The following is an 18,678-nucleotide window of genomic DNA, read 5'->3' as shown; positions in this document are numbered from 1 at the left end:
GATGATTCACAGAATTTGAAAATCTGAGTTCTGCTTTTAGTGGAGGTTCCTTGCAAATAAATTGGCTGCTACAAGGAAAGGTTCCAGGTGGTGACGACACAGCTGCTAATAATTTTGATTTGGAGGTGCTGGAGTTGGACTGGGGTGTACAAAATTAAAATTCACAAAGCCAGGTTATAGTCCAACAAGTTTATTTGGAAGGACTAGCTTTCAGAGCACTACTCCTTTATCAGATACCTGTGGAGTATCCACAATCCCCTCTGGAAGGAGCAGTGGTCCGAAAGCTCGTGCTTCCAAATAAACCTGTTGGGCTAATAATTTTGTTGAACAGTACCTAGTGAGTACAGGTGAGTCTTCTTGTCAGTATAATAGCTTTTCAGGTCCACATCTGAACGCTTTGCATGTTTCTCCTCGTACTCTCCAGTTTTGGGATTCTTGTGTCTGAAGATGAAGTGGAGTTTGTAATCTTCACCACATTTGTCAGGGCCAAACATGATGGTGTATGGAGTTTTGTCATAAAACTTCTCCTATGTAGGAAAGAAATAAGTGAATTAGAATTTTACTAAGTCTAAACCTGTTGCAACCAGAAACAAAATTTCTTAAAGTCCTTTGAAAGTGATGATGAAACAAAGGGATCGAAGAGCAATGGAATCACAAAGTAGATCAGAGAAGGTGAATTGTTCTTCAGGATATGACAAAATAGGAAACCAGAAAAGAGGAAAACATAAATCCGCATTTTGTGACATCAGGACAGCAACACTCACCCAGTATATGAAACACTGATAGACAACTACAACTCATTCATTTGGCTGAATTGGTCCTCACCCTCAATTTTCCCTTTGAATTCTCATACTTCCTCCAGACCAAAGTGTTAGCCATGGGCACCCACATGGGCCCCAGCTATGTCTGTTTCTTCATCAGGTACGTGGAACAGTTCATCTTCTGCAGCCACATTGGCACCATTCCCCAACTTTTCCTCCACTACATTGACTGTATCAGCACCACCTCATGCTCCCAAGAGGAAGTTGAACAGTTCAATTTCACCAACACATTCCATCCTGACCTTAACTTCACCTCTGACACACTCCTTTTCCTGGAATTCTGCATCGTCCTCACGACCTGTCTATCTTCCTTCCCACCGATCCGCTCCACCTTCCTCTCCGACCCATCACAATTACCCCTATCTCCATCAGCACTCTCGCCTACCTTCCTTCCCAGTGAGCCTGACCTCGGTGGTGGGCAAGTTGTTGGAGGGAATCCCGAGGGACAGGATCTACATGTATTTGGAAAGGCAAGGACCGATTAGAGATAGTCAACATGGCTTTGTGTGGGAGAAATCATGTCTCACAAACTTGATTGAATTTTTTGAAGTAACAAAGAGGATTGATGAGGGCAGAATAGTAGATGTGATCTTTATGGACTTCACTAAGGTGTTCGACAATGTTCCCCATGGGAGACTGGTTAGCAAGGTTAGGTCTCACGAAATAAAGGGAGAACTAGCCATTTGGATACAGAACTGGCTCAAAAGGTAGAATACAGAGGGTAGTGGTGGAGGGTTTTTTTTCAGACCGGAAGCCTGTGACCAGTGGAGTACCACAAGGATCAGTGCTGGGTCCTCTATTTTTTGTCATTTACATAAATGATTTGGATGTTAGCATAAGAGGCACAGTTAGTAAGTTCGCAGATGACACCAAAATTGGAGGTGTAGTGGACAGCAAAGAGGGTTACCTCAGATTACAACAGGATCTTGATCAGATGGGCCAATGGGCTGAGAAGTGGCAGATGGAGTTTAACTCAAATGCGAGGTGCTGCATTTTGGGAAAGCAAATCTTTTAGGAGAACTTATACACTAATGGTAAGGTCCTAGGGAGTTTTGCTGAACAAAGACCATGGAGTTCAGGTTCACAGCTCCTTGAAAGTGGAGTCACAGGGAGATAGGATAGTGAAGGCAGCGTTTGGAATGCTTTCTTTTATTGGTCAGAGTATTGAGTACAGGAGTTGGGAGGTCATGTTGCTGCTACACAGGACACTGGTTAGGTCACTGTTGGAACATTGCATGCAATTATGGTCTCCTTCCTATCGGAAAGATGTTGTGAAACCTGAAAAGGTTCAGAAAAGATTTAAGGATATTGCCAGGGTTGGAGGATTTGCGCTATATGGAGAGGCTGAACAGGCTGGGGCTGTTTTCCCTAGAGTGTCGAAGGCTGAGGGGTGACCTTATAAAGGTTTACAAAATTATGACGGGCATGGATAGGATAAATAGACAAAGTATTTTCCCTGGGGTCAGGGAGTCCAGAACTAGCAGGCATTGGTTTAGGGGGAGAGGGAAGAGAGACCCAAGGGGCAACTTTTTCACGCAGAGGGTGGGACGTGTATGGAATGAGCTGCCAGAGAAAGTGGTGGAGACTGGTACAATTGCAACATTTAAGAGGTATTTGGATGCATATATGAATAGGAAGGGTTTGGAGGGATATGGGCCAGGTGCTGGCAGGTGGGACTAGATTGGGTTGGAGTATCTGGTCAGCATGGACAGTTGGACAGAAGGGTCTGCTTCCATGGTGTACATCTCTATGACTCAAATACAACGCACATTTGTTCATTGCTGCTGGGTCAAAATCCTGGAACTCCCTTCCCTTTCAACATTGTGAAGGTCCTGCACTGGTTCAAAAAGACAACTCATCACTACCTTCACATGGACATCTAAGGATGGACAAGAAATGCAGAAACAGCCAAAGCTCAGATCCCATATAAATCAATAAAAACACTGGGGATGAGCATAAAATGCTATCCTGATCAATGAGGTTCACACTCAGAAAGAATGTCCAAGCAATGGATAAACATGCTATATGGCACAGTACCAAGATATAGACACGAGGAAGAAATGAGAATGGACTGGTAGAACCTTTGTTTAGCACCACACTTCAAACTGTGCAGTACTCTGAATACAGAACTGAAGCATAATTTCCAATTGGCTGAGGACACTGGACTCAAGGTCTAATCAACACAATTTTGATTGTTGAGATGATAATCTTGAACTACAAAAAGGATTCCAGCAAGCAATAAGTGCAAAATGTAGTACTGACAATGCCCATCTGAAATGCAGAAACAAAACCCAACTCACCAGAATTAGGTCTTTGGTTTTCGAAAGTAGCTTAATATATGCCCCGCCACATTCAATTCCATTCTGAAAGTTCACCTCATATCTAAAAAGCACAAATTTTTTCCGGAAAAATGAAAATAAATCATCTTTCAGTTTGCAAAGTTTTTGTACACCAAATAGTCAGCACTTTGGGACAGTGGACAAGTTACAAGTCCAACAACCTGCATTACGTTATACTTGGAGATACCAAACAATGCATTTACCAAGAGCACATTTTGTTTAAGATTAATTAGTTGTCAGCGGGGAGATAAGGGCTTGGACTTACTGATCTGTACCAGTTTTGGCAGGCATTGGTAAGAATGAGTCAAATGCAGAACAAAGGTAGCGTGAAACTCCCTAGGACATCAGGTTCAATTTTACAAAAAAAAGAGTATTGGACCGGACTCTGGAGTAAAAAGTACCCCGAGCCTACAGATGTCACCAGCTGGATCTGTTTGGCAATGTTACTGCAGGTGACCTTCTGCTTAGCTACCTGTCTGAGGTGGAGTGCTTCTAGGTGCAGATCCAATTGCAGAACTTTTTGCCGAAAGCTAGTTAATGACCCATCTATCAACCTAGGGTAGCCAGTGTAGTGGCAATATCACTGGTTTAGTAATCCAGAACCCCAGTCCAATGCTCTGGAAACACGGACTCGAATCCTACCATAGCAGATGGTGAAATTTGAATTCAATTTTTAAATCAGTTTGAGATGTTGTAGCTGTTGGCAAAGTAGTACTGGAACTTAAAACCGTTCCTAATGACCGCTGAAGCTTGTCTGCATCCTCCCACTCTGTTGGACTGCATCGAGTGGCTCATCTGGCCAAGACATCAAGTTCATCAACCCCAGTACCTCCCAATCTGAGCAGAGCATGTAGGAGGGGAAATTTGATGTGGCTGTTCAGAAACATGAAAAATCTTTCATAGAGAATCATAGAATCCCTACAGCGTGGAAACAGGCCCTTCGACCCTACAAGTACATACCCATCTTCAGAAGAGTATCCCACCCAAACCCATTCCCAATCACTCCATTTACCCCCAACCTACACATCCTCGAACACACTATGGACAATTTAGCATGATCAATGTGCACATCTTTGTCAACGTAAATAGAAGATAAATCGTTACTTTGGCAGAAGTAATAGTAACTAGGAGGACAGCTTTTTCAGAACTAAAGGCAACACAAGAATTGTGCCTCGAATCTTTATTATTGTTCTGATCACCACTAGTGTGTCAAAAGCAGAGTCAACAGTAACTTGCAAAATGGAAGTGGATAAACACTTGAAGGAAAATAATTTACAGGGCTATGTGGAAAGAACCAGGAAGGATTGGGGAGGTGGGGGCATGTAATTATTTGAATAAATCCACTGAAGAGCTGGTACAAACAAAATTGGCCAAGTGATATCCTATTTGAAGGCCCTGACTTAGGCTTCAACTTGAAGTTTTGAAATTGCTTTTGCCTGAAGACAGTGCTATCATGGTGGACTTCAGCATTCACTTCATTACTGAGATGTAAATGAACAAAGGGCGAGTTAGATCATCTGGTTAAAAGGGGTTTAAAATAATCAAGCCCATCACAAAACGTGACAAAATGAAACCCCAGCCCAAGATTAACTGCCCTTAAAAATACCTTTTTAAAAAAAATTAGGTGATTAAGGCACACTTACTGGATAATTAGTGGCTTGTTGTCAAATATGAATGGTCGATCAAGCAAAGCTGAGATTGCATGATGCTTTGCACGAGTTTTAAGAACCAGCCCCTTGTCCCCATGAAGTTTCGTGTTCTTCATTTCTTCCATGTCCCACTTTCCTGAAAAAAAATACACACAAACTTACCCTCATTATGTGCAATTATGGATGCCTACCCACTGGCTAATATTTCACCCGCTCCCAATATCTGAAAAATCTACTGCAATCGCCAAAATACCAATATCCTCAAAGTAAAATAAATATAATTCATCATTTAGAACAGTTAACGAAGCCATGTTGATAAGCCCAGTCTTTGTTGCACCCTCTCCAAAACCATTTCATCATTTTTGAGGAGCAGTGACTGGAACGGACGACACACCTTCAAATCACATACACCATATAAAAATCCTTAAAAGTCTTACCATCATACTTTGCAATGTCTTCATCAGCGTCCTCTTTTTTAGCTTTGGAAACAATCCAGCTATGTTGCAAAAAGAAAACGAAACACACCAAATGACAAATCTCAAAATTCAGAAACTTTTTAAAAAATTAATTTGTAGCATGTGTGCATCGCTGGTCAGGTTGGCACTTATCGCCCATCTTTAATGGTTCAGAGGTCAGTTAAAAGACAACCACGTCAGCGTGGGTCCAGAGTCTCACACAGACCAAACCAAGTAAGGATGGCACTTTCTTTCCCTACAGGATATTAGTGAACCAGTTGGATTTTGCCAACTTACAACAGTTGCATTATCATTCAACTCTTAATTCACCAAGTGCCATCGCAAGATTCTAACCTGGATCCCCAGAACATTACCTATTTCTCTGGATTAATTCTCGAGCTGATATCACTTGCCCTACACACACAATTCACACTATTTCAAGTTTGAACTTAATTCATGGAATGCACGGATTGCTGACAAGGTTAATACTTTTTGCTCAATTCTAATTGCCCCCAGTGTCCATCTTTCAGTGCAGTGGACTGTATTCCTGTCATTGAGCTAGATGATTTGGGCTTGAATTCCACTCTAGGACATAATGCAGCCAAACATGTTGAAAAATAAACTTGCAAATTTTTCCAACAAACACTGACTGGCAGTAATGGCAGAGATTCAAGGTCAGTCACATGATGGAAAGATGTTCAAGTCTGTTATGCACAGCTTCAGACTGCAGCATGCATGGTAAAGCACTCTCCAAATGAACTACAACACATCACACTACCACTACCCAACTGCCTTTGAGAAAAAGGTGATGACCACCTTTTGAATACAGAGTGGCTTGCTGGCTCATTTCACAGGCCAGTTCAAAGTCAGCCATGGATCTGGATCATATAGAACTAAGACTAGAAAAAGATTCCTTTTACAGAATGGAATCTGAGAGAAAACCATATGCAGTTTTAATGACAAACTGGTAACAATTACTGATACAATTTATGTCACGTTTATTTAATTATCTGACTTCAGGTTCTCCAGCTGATATGGTAGGATTTAAACTCAGTTTCTGGATCCCGAGCCAGGCTTCTCTATTACTAACCCAGTAACCTCTCTTCACTAAGCTACTGCTTTCTCAAGACCTGTGATACAACCGAGTCCAAAGTTAACCAACCTGCTAGAGCAAAATGGTTTTGTTCACTACCTTCTGTCATCAGTTAACGAAAAGGTTTAGAAAAACTTACCTTTATTTTCTGGGGCTTGAATACTGTGAGATGACATGATGCTTCATCAATACAAAGCTTTAAGAAAACTGTACCTGCAATACAGCTTTCAGTTCTCAACAAGAAACGGATTGGTTTTGGCAGTAATGAGGTACAGATTACCAAAATGGTACAAAAATGAGGAAGGCACAGAGCCCTCTCTATCTGGCAAAGTCATCCCCACTAATACTGGAGGACATAAAATTGGGAGAACTGCCCTGCTTAGCCAGGAAGCAACAGCCCAACATAATCGCATGCACTGAATTAGACCTTAACAGCAATATCCTAGGTCATCACCATCATCATCCCTGGGTATACCCTGCCTGCAGCAGAGAAGGTGGTGTTGTGATGTATTGTGGGGTGGGAGTTTCCGCGGCAGACCTTAACATTGACTCCAGACCAGCGTTGTATTTTTTTCCTCTATACAGGCCTCATAAGTGCATGCGCAGCAATAGTGATTTCCCAAACCAGAAGCCCACACGCAGAATGTTGAAGTGGTTATTCAATAGCTTTTAAATGCACATTGCTCCAGGCCCTGTGAAGTCCCATGGTATAATGTTAATCAATCAAGGTCAATGGAACCTTCCAATTACCACATGACACCCTGCCTCAGAACTTCAGTGTTAAGGCAATAATAGCAGAAAGGGTATAGAATGAACATCAGTGCCCACTACCAAGGCAGGGTTACGAGCACCAATACTGTCCAAGATATATCTGTCATACTAGACAAGTGACATCAATGCTAAAGTGCTGGACAAAACCCATCTCTCCATGACATTCAATGGCATTATGAAATTCCTGAGTATCAATATCGCAGGGGCATATCATGGACCAGAATCTCAACTGGATCAACCATACAAGTACTATGGCTAAAAAAAAAACAGGCCAGAGACAGTTTTTCTATGGAGAGAAACAATTCCTGGATCTTCAATGCTTGCCCACCTGTCAAAGGTAAAGTCAAGAGCATGATGAAAATCTCAGCTTATCTAGAGAACTACAACTAAAGAAGCTCAACACCATTAAGGATAATAACCAGCCCATCCATCATACCGAACATTCATTCTCTCCTTTGAGAATGACAATTTCATGCACTGTAGCAACTCACCAAGACTCCTTCAATGGCACTGTCTGAAATGACAATTTTAGAGCTTAGAAGGGCAAGGGCAGATGCATTGAATGTCACCGTCTGCAAGTTCCCACCTAAACCACACCACTAACTTGAACATTGGCATTCTTTTCCGTTTGCTGGCTTAAGATCCTGGCACTTCCCCTCTGATAGCACTGTGTACATACATGACAAACTGTCACAATTTCAGGAAGGGGGCTCAACAGTTAAAGGGCAATTAGGGATTGACAATGAAATCTTGGCCGCACCAGTGATGCCCAAATCCAATGAAAACTTTAAATACAAATGTTTCAAAGAGTACAATGTTAGCTATAAAGTACATTCAGACATCCTAAAGTCCTGGTGAAATGCAAATATTTCTTTCTCAGACATGTGTATCTTCTTTTATTACTCATTCCAGAGTTTAAAAATGATCACAAAGGGTAACCTTGGAACAAGTGATGGGATTTTTCTAGACAGTCTTTTCTAAACTAGTTAACATTGGCCAGCATAAATTTTAAATCCTCCTTAGGAGGTTGGATAGCCATGGTACTGACTCATTCCGCCCAGTGCGCACATAATTCGTACAGCTTAGCTGAGTAATTTATAATTTTTCATTAAGAATGATACAAGATATAGCAGTCACATATGCACTGCAGTTACATGGCTGCTTCCAAAAAAAAACCCTATCTGAGCTCAACACAAAGGGCTCGATGATATCATAGCAAATTCTATAAATAAACTCTGCAGCATTGTATGAAGCGAGCACTGGACTGGAAGATGGCATTTCTGTGACACATTCACTATTCACAGTTTATGACAGTAAGCTTTTCGCTGTTTATTGAACAGGAAAAAGTGAACAGTTTAAAAGATGGGGCGCTGGGTGGAGGCAGAACGAACACAAACCATGCACAGCAGTCTGTTCCAATGCATCACCAGAATACTAGGAGGATAGCTTAAATTTTATAACCTCGATGTCATTCTTACCCTTCCAGTGTCCCTTTATCAAATGACTCGACAAAATTCACTTGTCCAGTTGGAACAGGGGCCCGGTACGTGACCTGCAAAGCAACACAAACAACGTGGATGATTTACAAAGTCCATGTTGCACTAACTGGAGAAAGTACCACTCTCAGTGTTGAGTCTACACATATCTTAAACCTTGATCAAAACATAAACCAACTCCAACAGCTCTTCCCTCAATCCTCTAAGTGTACTGTCACCTGCCTAGGTGTGAAATATTTAATTTCCACTGTTCCCAAAGGAAAGACACACAAGTTTTAAAACTTTTTTTTGTATGTCTTCAACTCTATTTGTCCATCATATTTCAAGTTCATCTGGCACAGGGACTTGTGGTTTCGAAAAAAAAAGGTCAATACCAATTAAGGCTACCTAAGGAGAAAAATAAAATGTGATGTGTATCATTCTCAGACTCTCAACATTTGAAGGTACAGACCCTTTAATGTCATGGTCAAGTCTCCTCCTAGTGCAGTTTGCAGGATTTATTGTAGAAAAGTACAGCACAGAACAAGCCCTTTGCCCCATGATGTTGTGGCAAGGTTTAATCCTAATGTAAAATATAGTAACTTAATCGATGCACCCTTCAACTCACTGCGATCCACATGCATTTCCAGCAGTCACTTTAATGCCCCTAATGACTCTGCTTCCACCACAGCTGGCAACATATTCCATGCATTCACAACTCTGTGTAAAGGACCTATCTCTGACATCTCCTTTATACCTTCTTCCTAATATCTTAAAACTATGACTGTGTGCCAGTCAATCCCGCCCTTTGGAAAAATCTCTGGCTATTGACTATCAATTCCACTCATTATTTTGTACACCTCAATCAGGTGTACACCTCAGTTCACTTCTGTTCTCTTCCTCCTCCTCTCCAGAGAGAAATGTCCAAGCTTATTTAACCTTTCATAAGGCAATCTCTCCAGTCCAGGCAGCATCCTGGTAAACCTTCTTTGCACCCTCTCCAAAGCCTCAGTATCTTTCCTATTGTCGGGTGACCATAATTGGACACAATCTTCCAAGAGTGGTTTCACCCACCTTAGGGAAAAGACACCTGTCATTTACCTTATCTATACCCCTAATGATTTTATAAATCCCTATAATGTCACCTCTCAACGTTCCTCCATTCCAGTGAAAAGAGATCCAACCTCGTTTTAACTCAAACCCTCCATCTCCGACGATATCCTGACAAGTGTTTTTAAAACCCTCTCCAGCTTAATATCTTTCCTATAACAGGATGACCAGAACTAGACATAGTATTCCAACAAAGGACTCACAAATGTGCTATACTACCTCAACATGACCTATCCAACTCCTGTATTCAAAGGTCTGGGCAATAAACGCAAACACATTAAACACCTTAACCACCTTGTCTACATGTGATGCAAGCTTCAAAAGTATCAAACCTGAACCCATAGGTCTTTTTATTCTAAAATACTATCCAAGGCCCTACTTTTATTGTACAAGCCTTCCTACACCAATCCAAGCAGTCAGTTCTCTCCTTATATTCAATTCTCATGATTCAAGTTTCAATTACATCAATTATTTTTCTAAAACATCACAATATGCATGTCCAGACTGTTTAATGTATTTATGGAAAGCTCCCAGAAGCAACTAAAAGGAAAAATAATCTGACAACTCAGGAGTGAACTGAAACTTAAGTCAATCCGATAACAAGGGCTGACCAGCATGACAGGAGCTCGACTTACCAAATCTTTCACCTAATCGGTTGCAGAGTCTTTGGCGGAGGATAAATATTACTCAGGACAAATATCCAGTTCTGCCTGTAATAACCACCCTGATTGGGTGATTCGAGGTACATAACACTGAGCTGCAAGGCAGCTTGTGGCATTGGTTTGATTTGAATTTCCAGCAGCTGCAATGTCCAGCTTTTAGTTTCTTACCAGCCAGAGAGACATCCTAGAATAAATGGACAGGAGCAGGAATACTTCCAGTGTAAGCCACTGACCATCACTGCTGACAAAACAGTAAATGGTAGTTCTATGATAGGATGGAAAGCAGAAGAGACTGGCTAACAGAAAATGTTAGTCCTGCAGGACCAAAGGGAATAAACAGAGCAGGACAAGATTTCCAAGGGCAGACATGTTGCTGACAAAGAAAACAAACAACAAGAAACAACACTGAACAGGATGCTAAGGTGACAAGAGCTTCCAGTGTGAAATCACAATGCTTGTTTAGTCAACTCAAAAAGTGCCTAATAAAAGATGATGTGCTATCCCCTAAGCATACTTTGAACCTCACTGCAAAAGTACATCAGGCCAAGGTGGGAACAAGGGAACACTGGAGAAATACAAAAAAAAAGACAGATTACCAGAAGATCAGAATTTTATTTGCAGACATGCATTCTGCAAACTGACTAGCAATTGCTCTTGGCATAACTTTGTTACTTCTTTTGCCCAACCTTCATTCTCAATGGCCTTGGAGCTCCAACCCTTTTGTCACTGTCACAATCTTCCACTATATCACCAACCTTAAGTTTTTTCCTAACACTGTCAACATCTTGCTCCAAACCTCTTACCTTTAACTTTTTCCCAAATGTAATGAAAAGTCTCAGATGGCAACCAGACTAGACACCATAGGTTTAAGGTGAGAAGGGAAAGATTAAAAACAGACCTAAGGGGCAACCTTTTCATGCAGGGGGTGGTGAGTGTATGGAATGAGCTGCCAGAAGAATTGATGGAGAATGGTAAAATTTCAACATTTCAAAGGCATCTGGATGGGGAAATGAATAGGAAGTGTTTAGAGGGATATGGGCCAAGTGTTGGCAAATTGGACTAGATTAATTTAGGATACCTAGTTGGCATGGAGTAGTTGGACCAAAGGGTTTAATTCAGTGCTGTACATCTGACTCTGTGGAATTTTAATTCAGTTGCTCTCTGCACAAATGTTGCCTGACTCATTTTAGTTGCAACTTTTATTTCAGTGCCCTTTCCAAAGTAAACCGCATAACTTTTAGTAGTTCTGCAAATCCTTTGCAATTAGCAGGACATGCGCAGAAGACCAGAGGCAACCAGTGTGTGGAATAAAAACAAATTGCTGGAAAAACGCAACAAGTCTGGCAGCATCTGGGGAGGGTAATCAGAGTTAACGATTTCAGGTCCAGTGACCCTTCCTCAAAATTACCCTCGGAACAATATCATGCTCTTGAACAGGACGTGGAGGGGACTTACAAGAATGAAAGTGGATACATTGAAGCAGTTCAAATTAGAACAGAGCGAGTCAAGAAGCTTTAATGAAAACTAAAATTTAAAACTATGAGGATTTGGTGGAAAACATCAGGAATTCTTTTTGCCCCCAGTGGCAAAAGGGGTCAGAATCCACGACACAACGATGAATGTACCTGTTAGATGAATGTAGCATATGGAGGGATCTGGAATGCTCTTCCTAAACAGGAAAAAAAATTACACAACACCAGATTATAGTCGAACAGGTTTATTTCAAATCGCAGCTTTTGGAGCCTCCTGAGGAAGGGGGTGGGCAGGGGGAGGCTCTAAAAGCTTGTGGTTTCAAATAAACCTATTGGACTATAACTCTGTTGTGGTGATTTTTGACTTTGTCCACCCCAATCCAACATCAGCACCATGACATCATGGCTCCCTAAAAAGCAGAGTGGGAACAACCTAACTTTGAAAAGGATATTTAATTGAAAAGGAAAACATTGAGGCACTATACGAAGAGAGGATCTGCATCTCATGCTCTGATCAGGTATTTTACTGGCTCTGGACTCAGCGACGTGTTCAACATCTCCAGACCATGACCTCTGTCCACAATTTTGAATTTTCCCGGGCTAAGTTCCAGTCTACATCTTCATTATTTTTTGGGTGGTATTTATTCTACTACTAACACCAATTCTGGTCCACCCTCTGTTTTTTGTTCTATTGTATCTTCTGTATTTAACTCTCCACCCACAATCCATCCCTGACCTTGCCTTCTTATCCTCTCCATCGCATGCTTTAACCTGTGTCAATGAACACATTCCTATCTCTCCTCAACTGAGTCATATTGTATTCAAAAGATGAATAATTCTTTCCACAGATGCTGCCAAACCTACGTATTTCCAATTGTGTTTTTATTTCCAATCTCCAGGATCCACTGTATTGTGTGTGTGTAGTGGAGAAACTCAAATACATTGTTTAACATAGTGTTCAGTGAAAGAGCCAATCCTCACCTTGGGTGGTGGTGGGGAGCTTGGTTCTGTCTCACTTTCTATTGGGCTTTCGTCATCCTCGTCTTCAACAATATCAGTATCGTCTTCGTCTTCATCTTCAGCATGGACTACAGCAGTGCCAAACAGCAGCACCAACACCAACCACAGTTTCAGCTGCATAGTCTGGGAATGGAGTTAAAACAATGTTAAACGACGTTTCAATTTACCACCAATGTCAGTTTATTTTGAATATTTTCAATTTACTTTCAACAATAACAGTTTGTTAAAAAGAGGTCTTGGAAGCTCGTGTTGAATAATCCAAGAATTATACCGTTGCTGCTATGAGTAAAGAGAATACCTTTTAGGATGAAGGAGAAACTTCTTCAGCCAAAGAGTGATAAATTTCAGGAATTTATTGCCACAGAAGGCTAGAGGCCAAGTCATTGAGCATATCCAAGAGGAAGATAGAGGAGTTCTTGAGTATGAAGGGGACAGAGGGTTACAGGGAGAAAGCAGGAGAATGGGGTTGAGAAACTTACCAGCCATGATTCAATGGCAGAGCAGACCATGGACTGAATGGCCTAATTTCTGCTCCTATGTCTTATGGTATTGACAGTGATGAGAAGCCCACCATGGTCATTGTTATACCAGAGTTCTAACCACTACTGGCCTGTGATTGGGACTAGTGTGCTGCAGCTAACCTTCTACTGCACAGTCAGTTAACCAAGTGATCAGTGCTCGAATAAATCTCAGCAAATAAAAAAAAAATTTATTCTTCAGAAGATTTTAGTTTCTCAATAACTAAACACAGATTAACTTTTGGGCATATTAACTAGTTCTAAAATAGAAAAGACATGCATCTCCAATAGCAGACTCTGCCATAAAGCAACTGATGTCCACTCAAACTTCCCGATGTTTCACCCAAAGCTATGGTCGTATCAAAATGGGTGGAGTTTCATTTTAACCAATTTCACATCCATGTGCAATAATTATGGCGGTGTCAGATCAAAACAACTTTTATGCAAATATTCCATAGAAAACCCAGTTCTCCTCCACTCTCCAGACTCTTGCACCCTCTTGTGAGCAACAACAGGTGCCCCCAAACACACAAGCTAACGTAACTCCACTTTACAAGGGCAGAGTTAAACCAATAAATATGTCCATTATGTGAACGTACACTATTCGAGGCAGAGTCTGAACATTTGGATGAATGGGTTGATCAAAGGGACAGCTGCCTTGGCTCCAAGCCCTGGAATTCCCTCCCTACACCTCTAAGATGTTGCTTGGACTCTTTGATCAAGCTTTTTGGTCCTATGTCTGGATACCTCCTTCCACAGCTTTGATCGCAATGTGTTGTTTATAGTGTTTTCCAGAGGATTCAACAAAGCTCCACGAAGAGATGTGAACAAAAATCAGAATGCATGGAATTACAGTAATCCTATTAATATGTACATAGAAACAGCTGGGAGGTGGGAGTCAGCAGGGATAACCATATGCATTTTCATGACAAGTTGTAACGCATGGAACCTCACAGCAGAACAATCACAGCTTTTTACTATTATATAAATCTTACATCAAGGAAAAGAGCTGAATATTAAGTTTAGTTACAATAAGTACAGTATTATTTGTATGTTTGGAGCAGGAAATGGTGAGGGCACATTGATAAATTAATTAAGTGCATAAAACAATGGCAGATGGAGTGGTGCGAGGGGCTATCCACTGTGGATCCAAAGATTGATAATGCAAAGTAATCCCAAATGTAGAGGGGTTCAGAATTGTCAAAGAGCAGAAAGATTTAGAGATTGAACACAGAAATTTTAAAGATAGTAAATAAGTACAAAAATAATTTTTAAAGGTCAAAGGAATATGGAGTAGTACATTAATTTATGGGCACATAGTCGAGGGATTAAAGTTAAATACTTTTAAAATCTATCTTCTCTTAAAATTGTTACATTTGGATTGGAATTGAAGGAAAGGGCACATGAATTTAAATTCAGAGCTGGGTTGTTCAGGGGTAGAGTAATCAGGAAGCACTTCTGCACAAAAGGGTAACGGAAATCATCATTGCATCAAACATACCAGCTCAGCCTTTGGCTGACTGAGGAAAGTGTATTGAGGGTCAGGATTGCAAATAGAGACTATGTTCCTGGTTTACTGGGCACCTGTAATCCCCATGCTCCCATATGCTTGGAGAGACCGGTGAAATACTAGCAGTGGTGCTCTCGCAAGATTCTCAAAATTCAGTAGCAACATTAGTTTCTCTGCAATATAAATACAACCAGCATCAAGCCAGTAATAACTCAAATCCAGCTATGTGGACAAATCTACCATTAGACTGCTTGAACAATGGTTTACTTATAACTTGGTCACAGCAACAGGCTCCCAGGAGGACAAAAACATTTTAGGGCCCTTAAAATGTCCCTGAAGATATCATACATTCTCACTGACTCACCGAGTTCCTGGCTTGCAACTGACCAAACTGGGTGATTAATTCAGGGAGCCTCTAACCTGGAATTACTATTTCTTCTGTAGCTTCTGCAAAGACGCTTGCCCTTTCTAAGATGTGGTACATTGGAGCTCTGACATTTTCAGTTCAAACTATTTTTAATATGGACATAGATCTAATTCTTCATTTTTCTACTGTTTCATTTGTAAAGGCGAGGCCCCAGTTTTATTAACTGCATGGCCACCTTCAAAAGCTGAACAGAACCTGATTCGAACAGGTTGCAAATGAACCAGTCCACCAGAGGAACAAAGTGAAATCCAAGTCTCATGGAACACAATTTCTCAATTACCAGTTTGGCAAGCTATGTTTACAGAAATCATCTAGGTGTGGATAATGTGCTCACACTACATCCGATAGAGCTCTGGTTGAGTTGTCTACTAGAAACAGGCCTCTGCAAAACGATTCTGGAAAAACAGCAGTTAACTACGTTTCTCGCTTGCTTAGTATGAAGATGATTGTATGGGGAAAAGGGGTTGGGCATTAAGCAGCTAGACATCAACAGGTATATTTGCTACAGTACAGTTTAATATCCCCAACTGCAATCACAGGAGGAGCTATTTGAAGCACTCTCTTTTATATGAAAAATTCAACAGAAGCCCCTACTTGTAGTTTCAATTGGGCACAAAATACCCCACAGCCTTTAAGAACAGAGTGTTCTATTCGGACTAGTATTGACCTCTCAAACAGTGATTATTTTGTCGGTCATTTAGTTGTGCTGCTTGTGGGGTCTCTGGACAAATCACTTCCCATCTTTTCTACAATTCATGACTCATGAGAGGCAGATTGTGAAAAGAGCTGTAGAAATAGATCTGAATCCGTATTTACGATCAAGGCTTTTTTCCCAAGATACTAAGGCCAACATTTGGTCCTCAAAGGTGCTGACTAGCCAGCTTCTTGAATCACTGCAGTTCTCAATGCTATAAGGGACAGACGTTCTGACAGTAATGAAATGCAGTATATTTCTTATTCTGCATGCAGTACAATTTGAAGGGAAACTTGAATGCATTTCTATCATCTGATGCTTTTGTTCTATACAAAGATCTTATTGCCGAGGATTTCATAAATTGAATGCAGCTTTTAGACAGGGCACAGCACTGCTAGCGACATTTGATGAGGTTCCAATTAAGCAAGATACATGCCCAGGATAGTGTCAAAATGCAAGAATGCACTTGGATTTGCACTCAACCAGGCAATGAGGAGAGAAAGCCCACCCTGCACTCCTGGCATACTTCATAGCTAACAAGAATGTCTTCAGGAGGTCCTCCTTACACAATACTCACTCTCTGATCTGCTCCTGCATTATTATGAATGTTGGTTATGGGGACCCATTAATACATGTAAGGAAATAGACAGCTGTGAATTCAAATATAGGAAACGTACAATCTACGAATCAGAAATAAGCAAGGGCAAAGAGGTTAGGGAGTCTCTCCACAGATTAGAGTTTCTTCCCAAGCTAAACTCAGCAACTCACTTCAGTTCACTTTCAACACCACCAAATGGCCAAATACATGTTGTTGCTACAGGAACCCCACAAGGCCCTGAACTGGTTAAGAAATGTGTTTTCATTCGATCCAAAAATTGGTTTCCCAGGCCTACAGCAGTGCTCTAGCAAGGTTCAAAGCAAGCTGTTTGGACACCACCTCATCTTCCACTGGGGGAACTTACAACCTTCAGGACTCAACAGAGTTTCATAATTTTACAGCATTAACACCTCCAGGTCTGTGACCCACTACCATACCCGAGGTCCTGTTATATATGGGCTGCTTTCACAGCCAACCCATTTTTACCCACTCAGCCCCCATCATCACCCACCTACCTTCTCCCCTGACTTACTATTTACAATCCCTTTGTCTACCTATCCTTTCTTCTGTGTGGGCTCCCTTTACACCCATCTACTCAGTCCTTTTACCATACCTCCCTTGTCCATGATCAGCATAAATACCACTTTCCTGCCAATTCTGAAGGAGGGTCACTGAATTCAAGAAATTAACGTTTCTCTTCACAGATGCTACCAGACCAGCTAATTTCCCAGCAATTTGTTTTTGTTCGCAGCTTTGTTTCATTATATTCGGCTCCTTCCCTCTTTGATTTTAGCATCCTTGTGAAATGTCTGAATGAGTACAAGATTAAAAGCTTCAAAGTTCGTCTATTTTCAGTAATACAGCCAGTTCTTCTGTAATGTGATGGCTGTGTTCTTGGCAACCCCACATTATAAAAAAATCGTGCTTTAGAAACAGTGCTTAAAGTGTTGCCGATTTAATTGCATTACAGCCAACATACTTTAAAAGTTCATGCTTTAGAAACAGTGTACCTAATTCAAACACATTACAGCGAATTAAAATTAACAAAATGCGTGTTCTAGTGGAATAACCTGCATCTAAATTCCACATGTACATATATAAAAATACTTCCCATATGTAACAACGTTAACTAGATCAATGCTGAATCTACTCTTAATAGTGCTGCCACACATCACAGTGGGCGTGGAGGGATACCCCAATGTGAAGGTAAAGTCTTCACTGGAATGTGCGGCCGTCTCTCTTACCAGTGCAGTCATGGGTAGATGCATTTGCAACAGCTGGGCGAAGAGATGATATAAAATAGGTTTTCCATCCTCAGGTCAGTGGCGATATTTCTCAGAACTTGACCAGTTCCATCAGTATTAGTGCTACAGGGAGATTCTGGAGTTGCTTTTCACTTCAGACACCAGTTCCCAGAATTAGCATTACTCAGCTTCAAAAGCACAGAAACTAAATTACTGACAAGGAGCCAAACTATTGTCTTCACATTCAGAGTGAGAAGCTTCAGGCATGAATCCCAGCTCTGGGCGTGTTTAAGATCTGCCTTCCCAGTCTAAGAAACATAGATGTTCTTGGGAGGTTTGTTCTCCGAATACATTATCCTAGACCTCTGTTCCAGTTAAAAAAAGTGGCAGAGGTTTGGAATTACAAATGCAGATTTTAATGAAGCAAGGAAGACAAACCCTCAATTTCTGCTGGACTACACTAGCTCCAGTCAAAGAACAGTACTGTACTTAGTTGGATGGGAACTCAGCTCATGTCAACATTCTGAATCATTTTCTTTCTGCTATCATCTCGTAAAGTTGGAGTTGCAAGTTGTGTGCACTGATACCTCTGCAACAGAAGGTTGAGTGTTCAAGTCTCACTCCAGGATTAAAGTGCAAGAAAACCACACAAGGTTAACAGGCAAGTCAAATACCAAGAGAGTTGGCACCTTCCTTGAAACATCAGACGAATGCCCTATCCATCATCTCAGGCAGCTGCAAACTGAAGGAGCAAAGAAGTTATTCCCACATTCTGATCAGTGTTTATCCCTCATACCAAGATCTGGTCACAATCACATTG

At 41.1% G+C, this 18,678-nt stretch overlaps 1 protein-coding gene across 2 annotated transcripts in view; it reads right to left on the bottom strand.

Moving 5' to 3' along the window:
• Positions 1-18,678, bottom strand: part of canx (calnexin) — a 49,469-nt gene that overhangs the window by 18,771 nt on the left and 12,020 nt on the right. For both annotated transcript variants that reach the window (XM_060837400.1, XM_060837399.1), the window contains exons 2-7: positions 12,829-12,990; positions 8,607-8,680; positions 5,247-5,305; positions 4,804-4,945; positions 3,122-3,203; positions 335-527 (exon numbers count right to left, since the gene is read on the bottom strand). In XM_060837400.1, coding sequence (XP_060693383.1) covers positions 335-527; positions 3,122-3,203; positions 4,804-4,945; positions 5,247-5,305; positions 8,607-8,680; positions 12,829-12,987 — 709 coding nt within the window. In that variant the 5' untranslated portion in view covers positions 12,988-12,990. The remainder of the gene's footprint in view (positions 1-334; positions 528-3,121; positions 3,204-4,803; positions 4,946-5,246; positions 5,306-8,606; positions 8,681-12,828; positions 12,991-18,678) is intronic.

Source organism: Hemiscyllium ocellatum, chromosome 16 (genome assembly GCF_020745735.1).
Source record: "Hemiscyllium ocellatum isolate sHemOce1 chromosome 16, sHemOce1.pat.X.cur, whole genome shotgun sequence".
In the NCBI taxonomy this organism is placed as follows: Eukaryota; Metazoa; Chordata; class Chondrichthyes; order Orectolobiformes; family Hemiscylliidae; genus Hemiscyllium; species Hemiscyllium ocellatum.
This window is presented reverse-complemented; position numbering and strand designations above follow the sequence as displayed.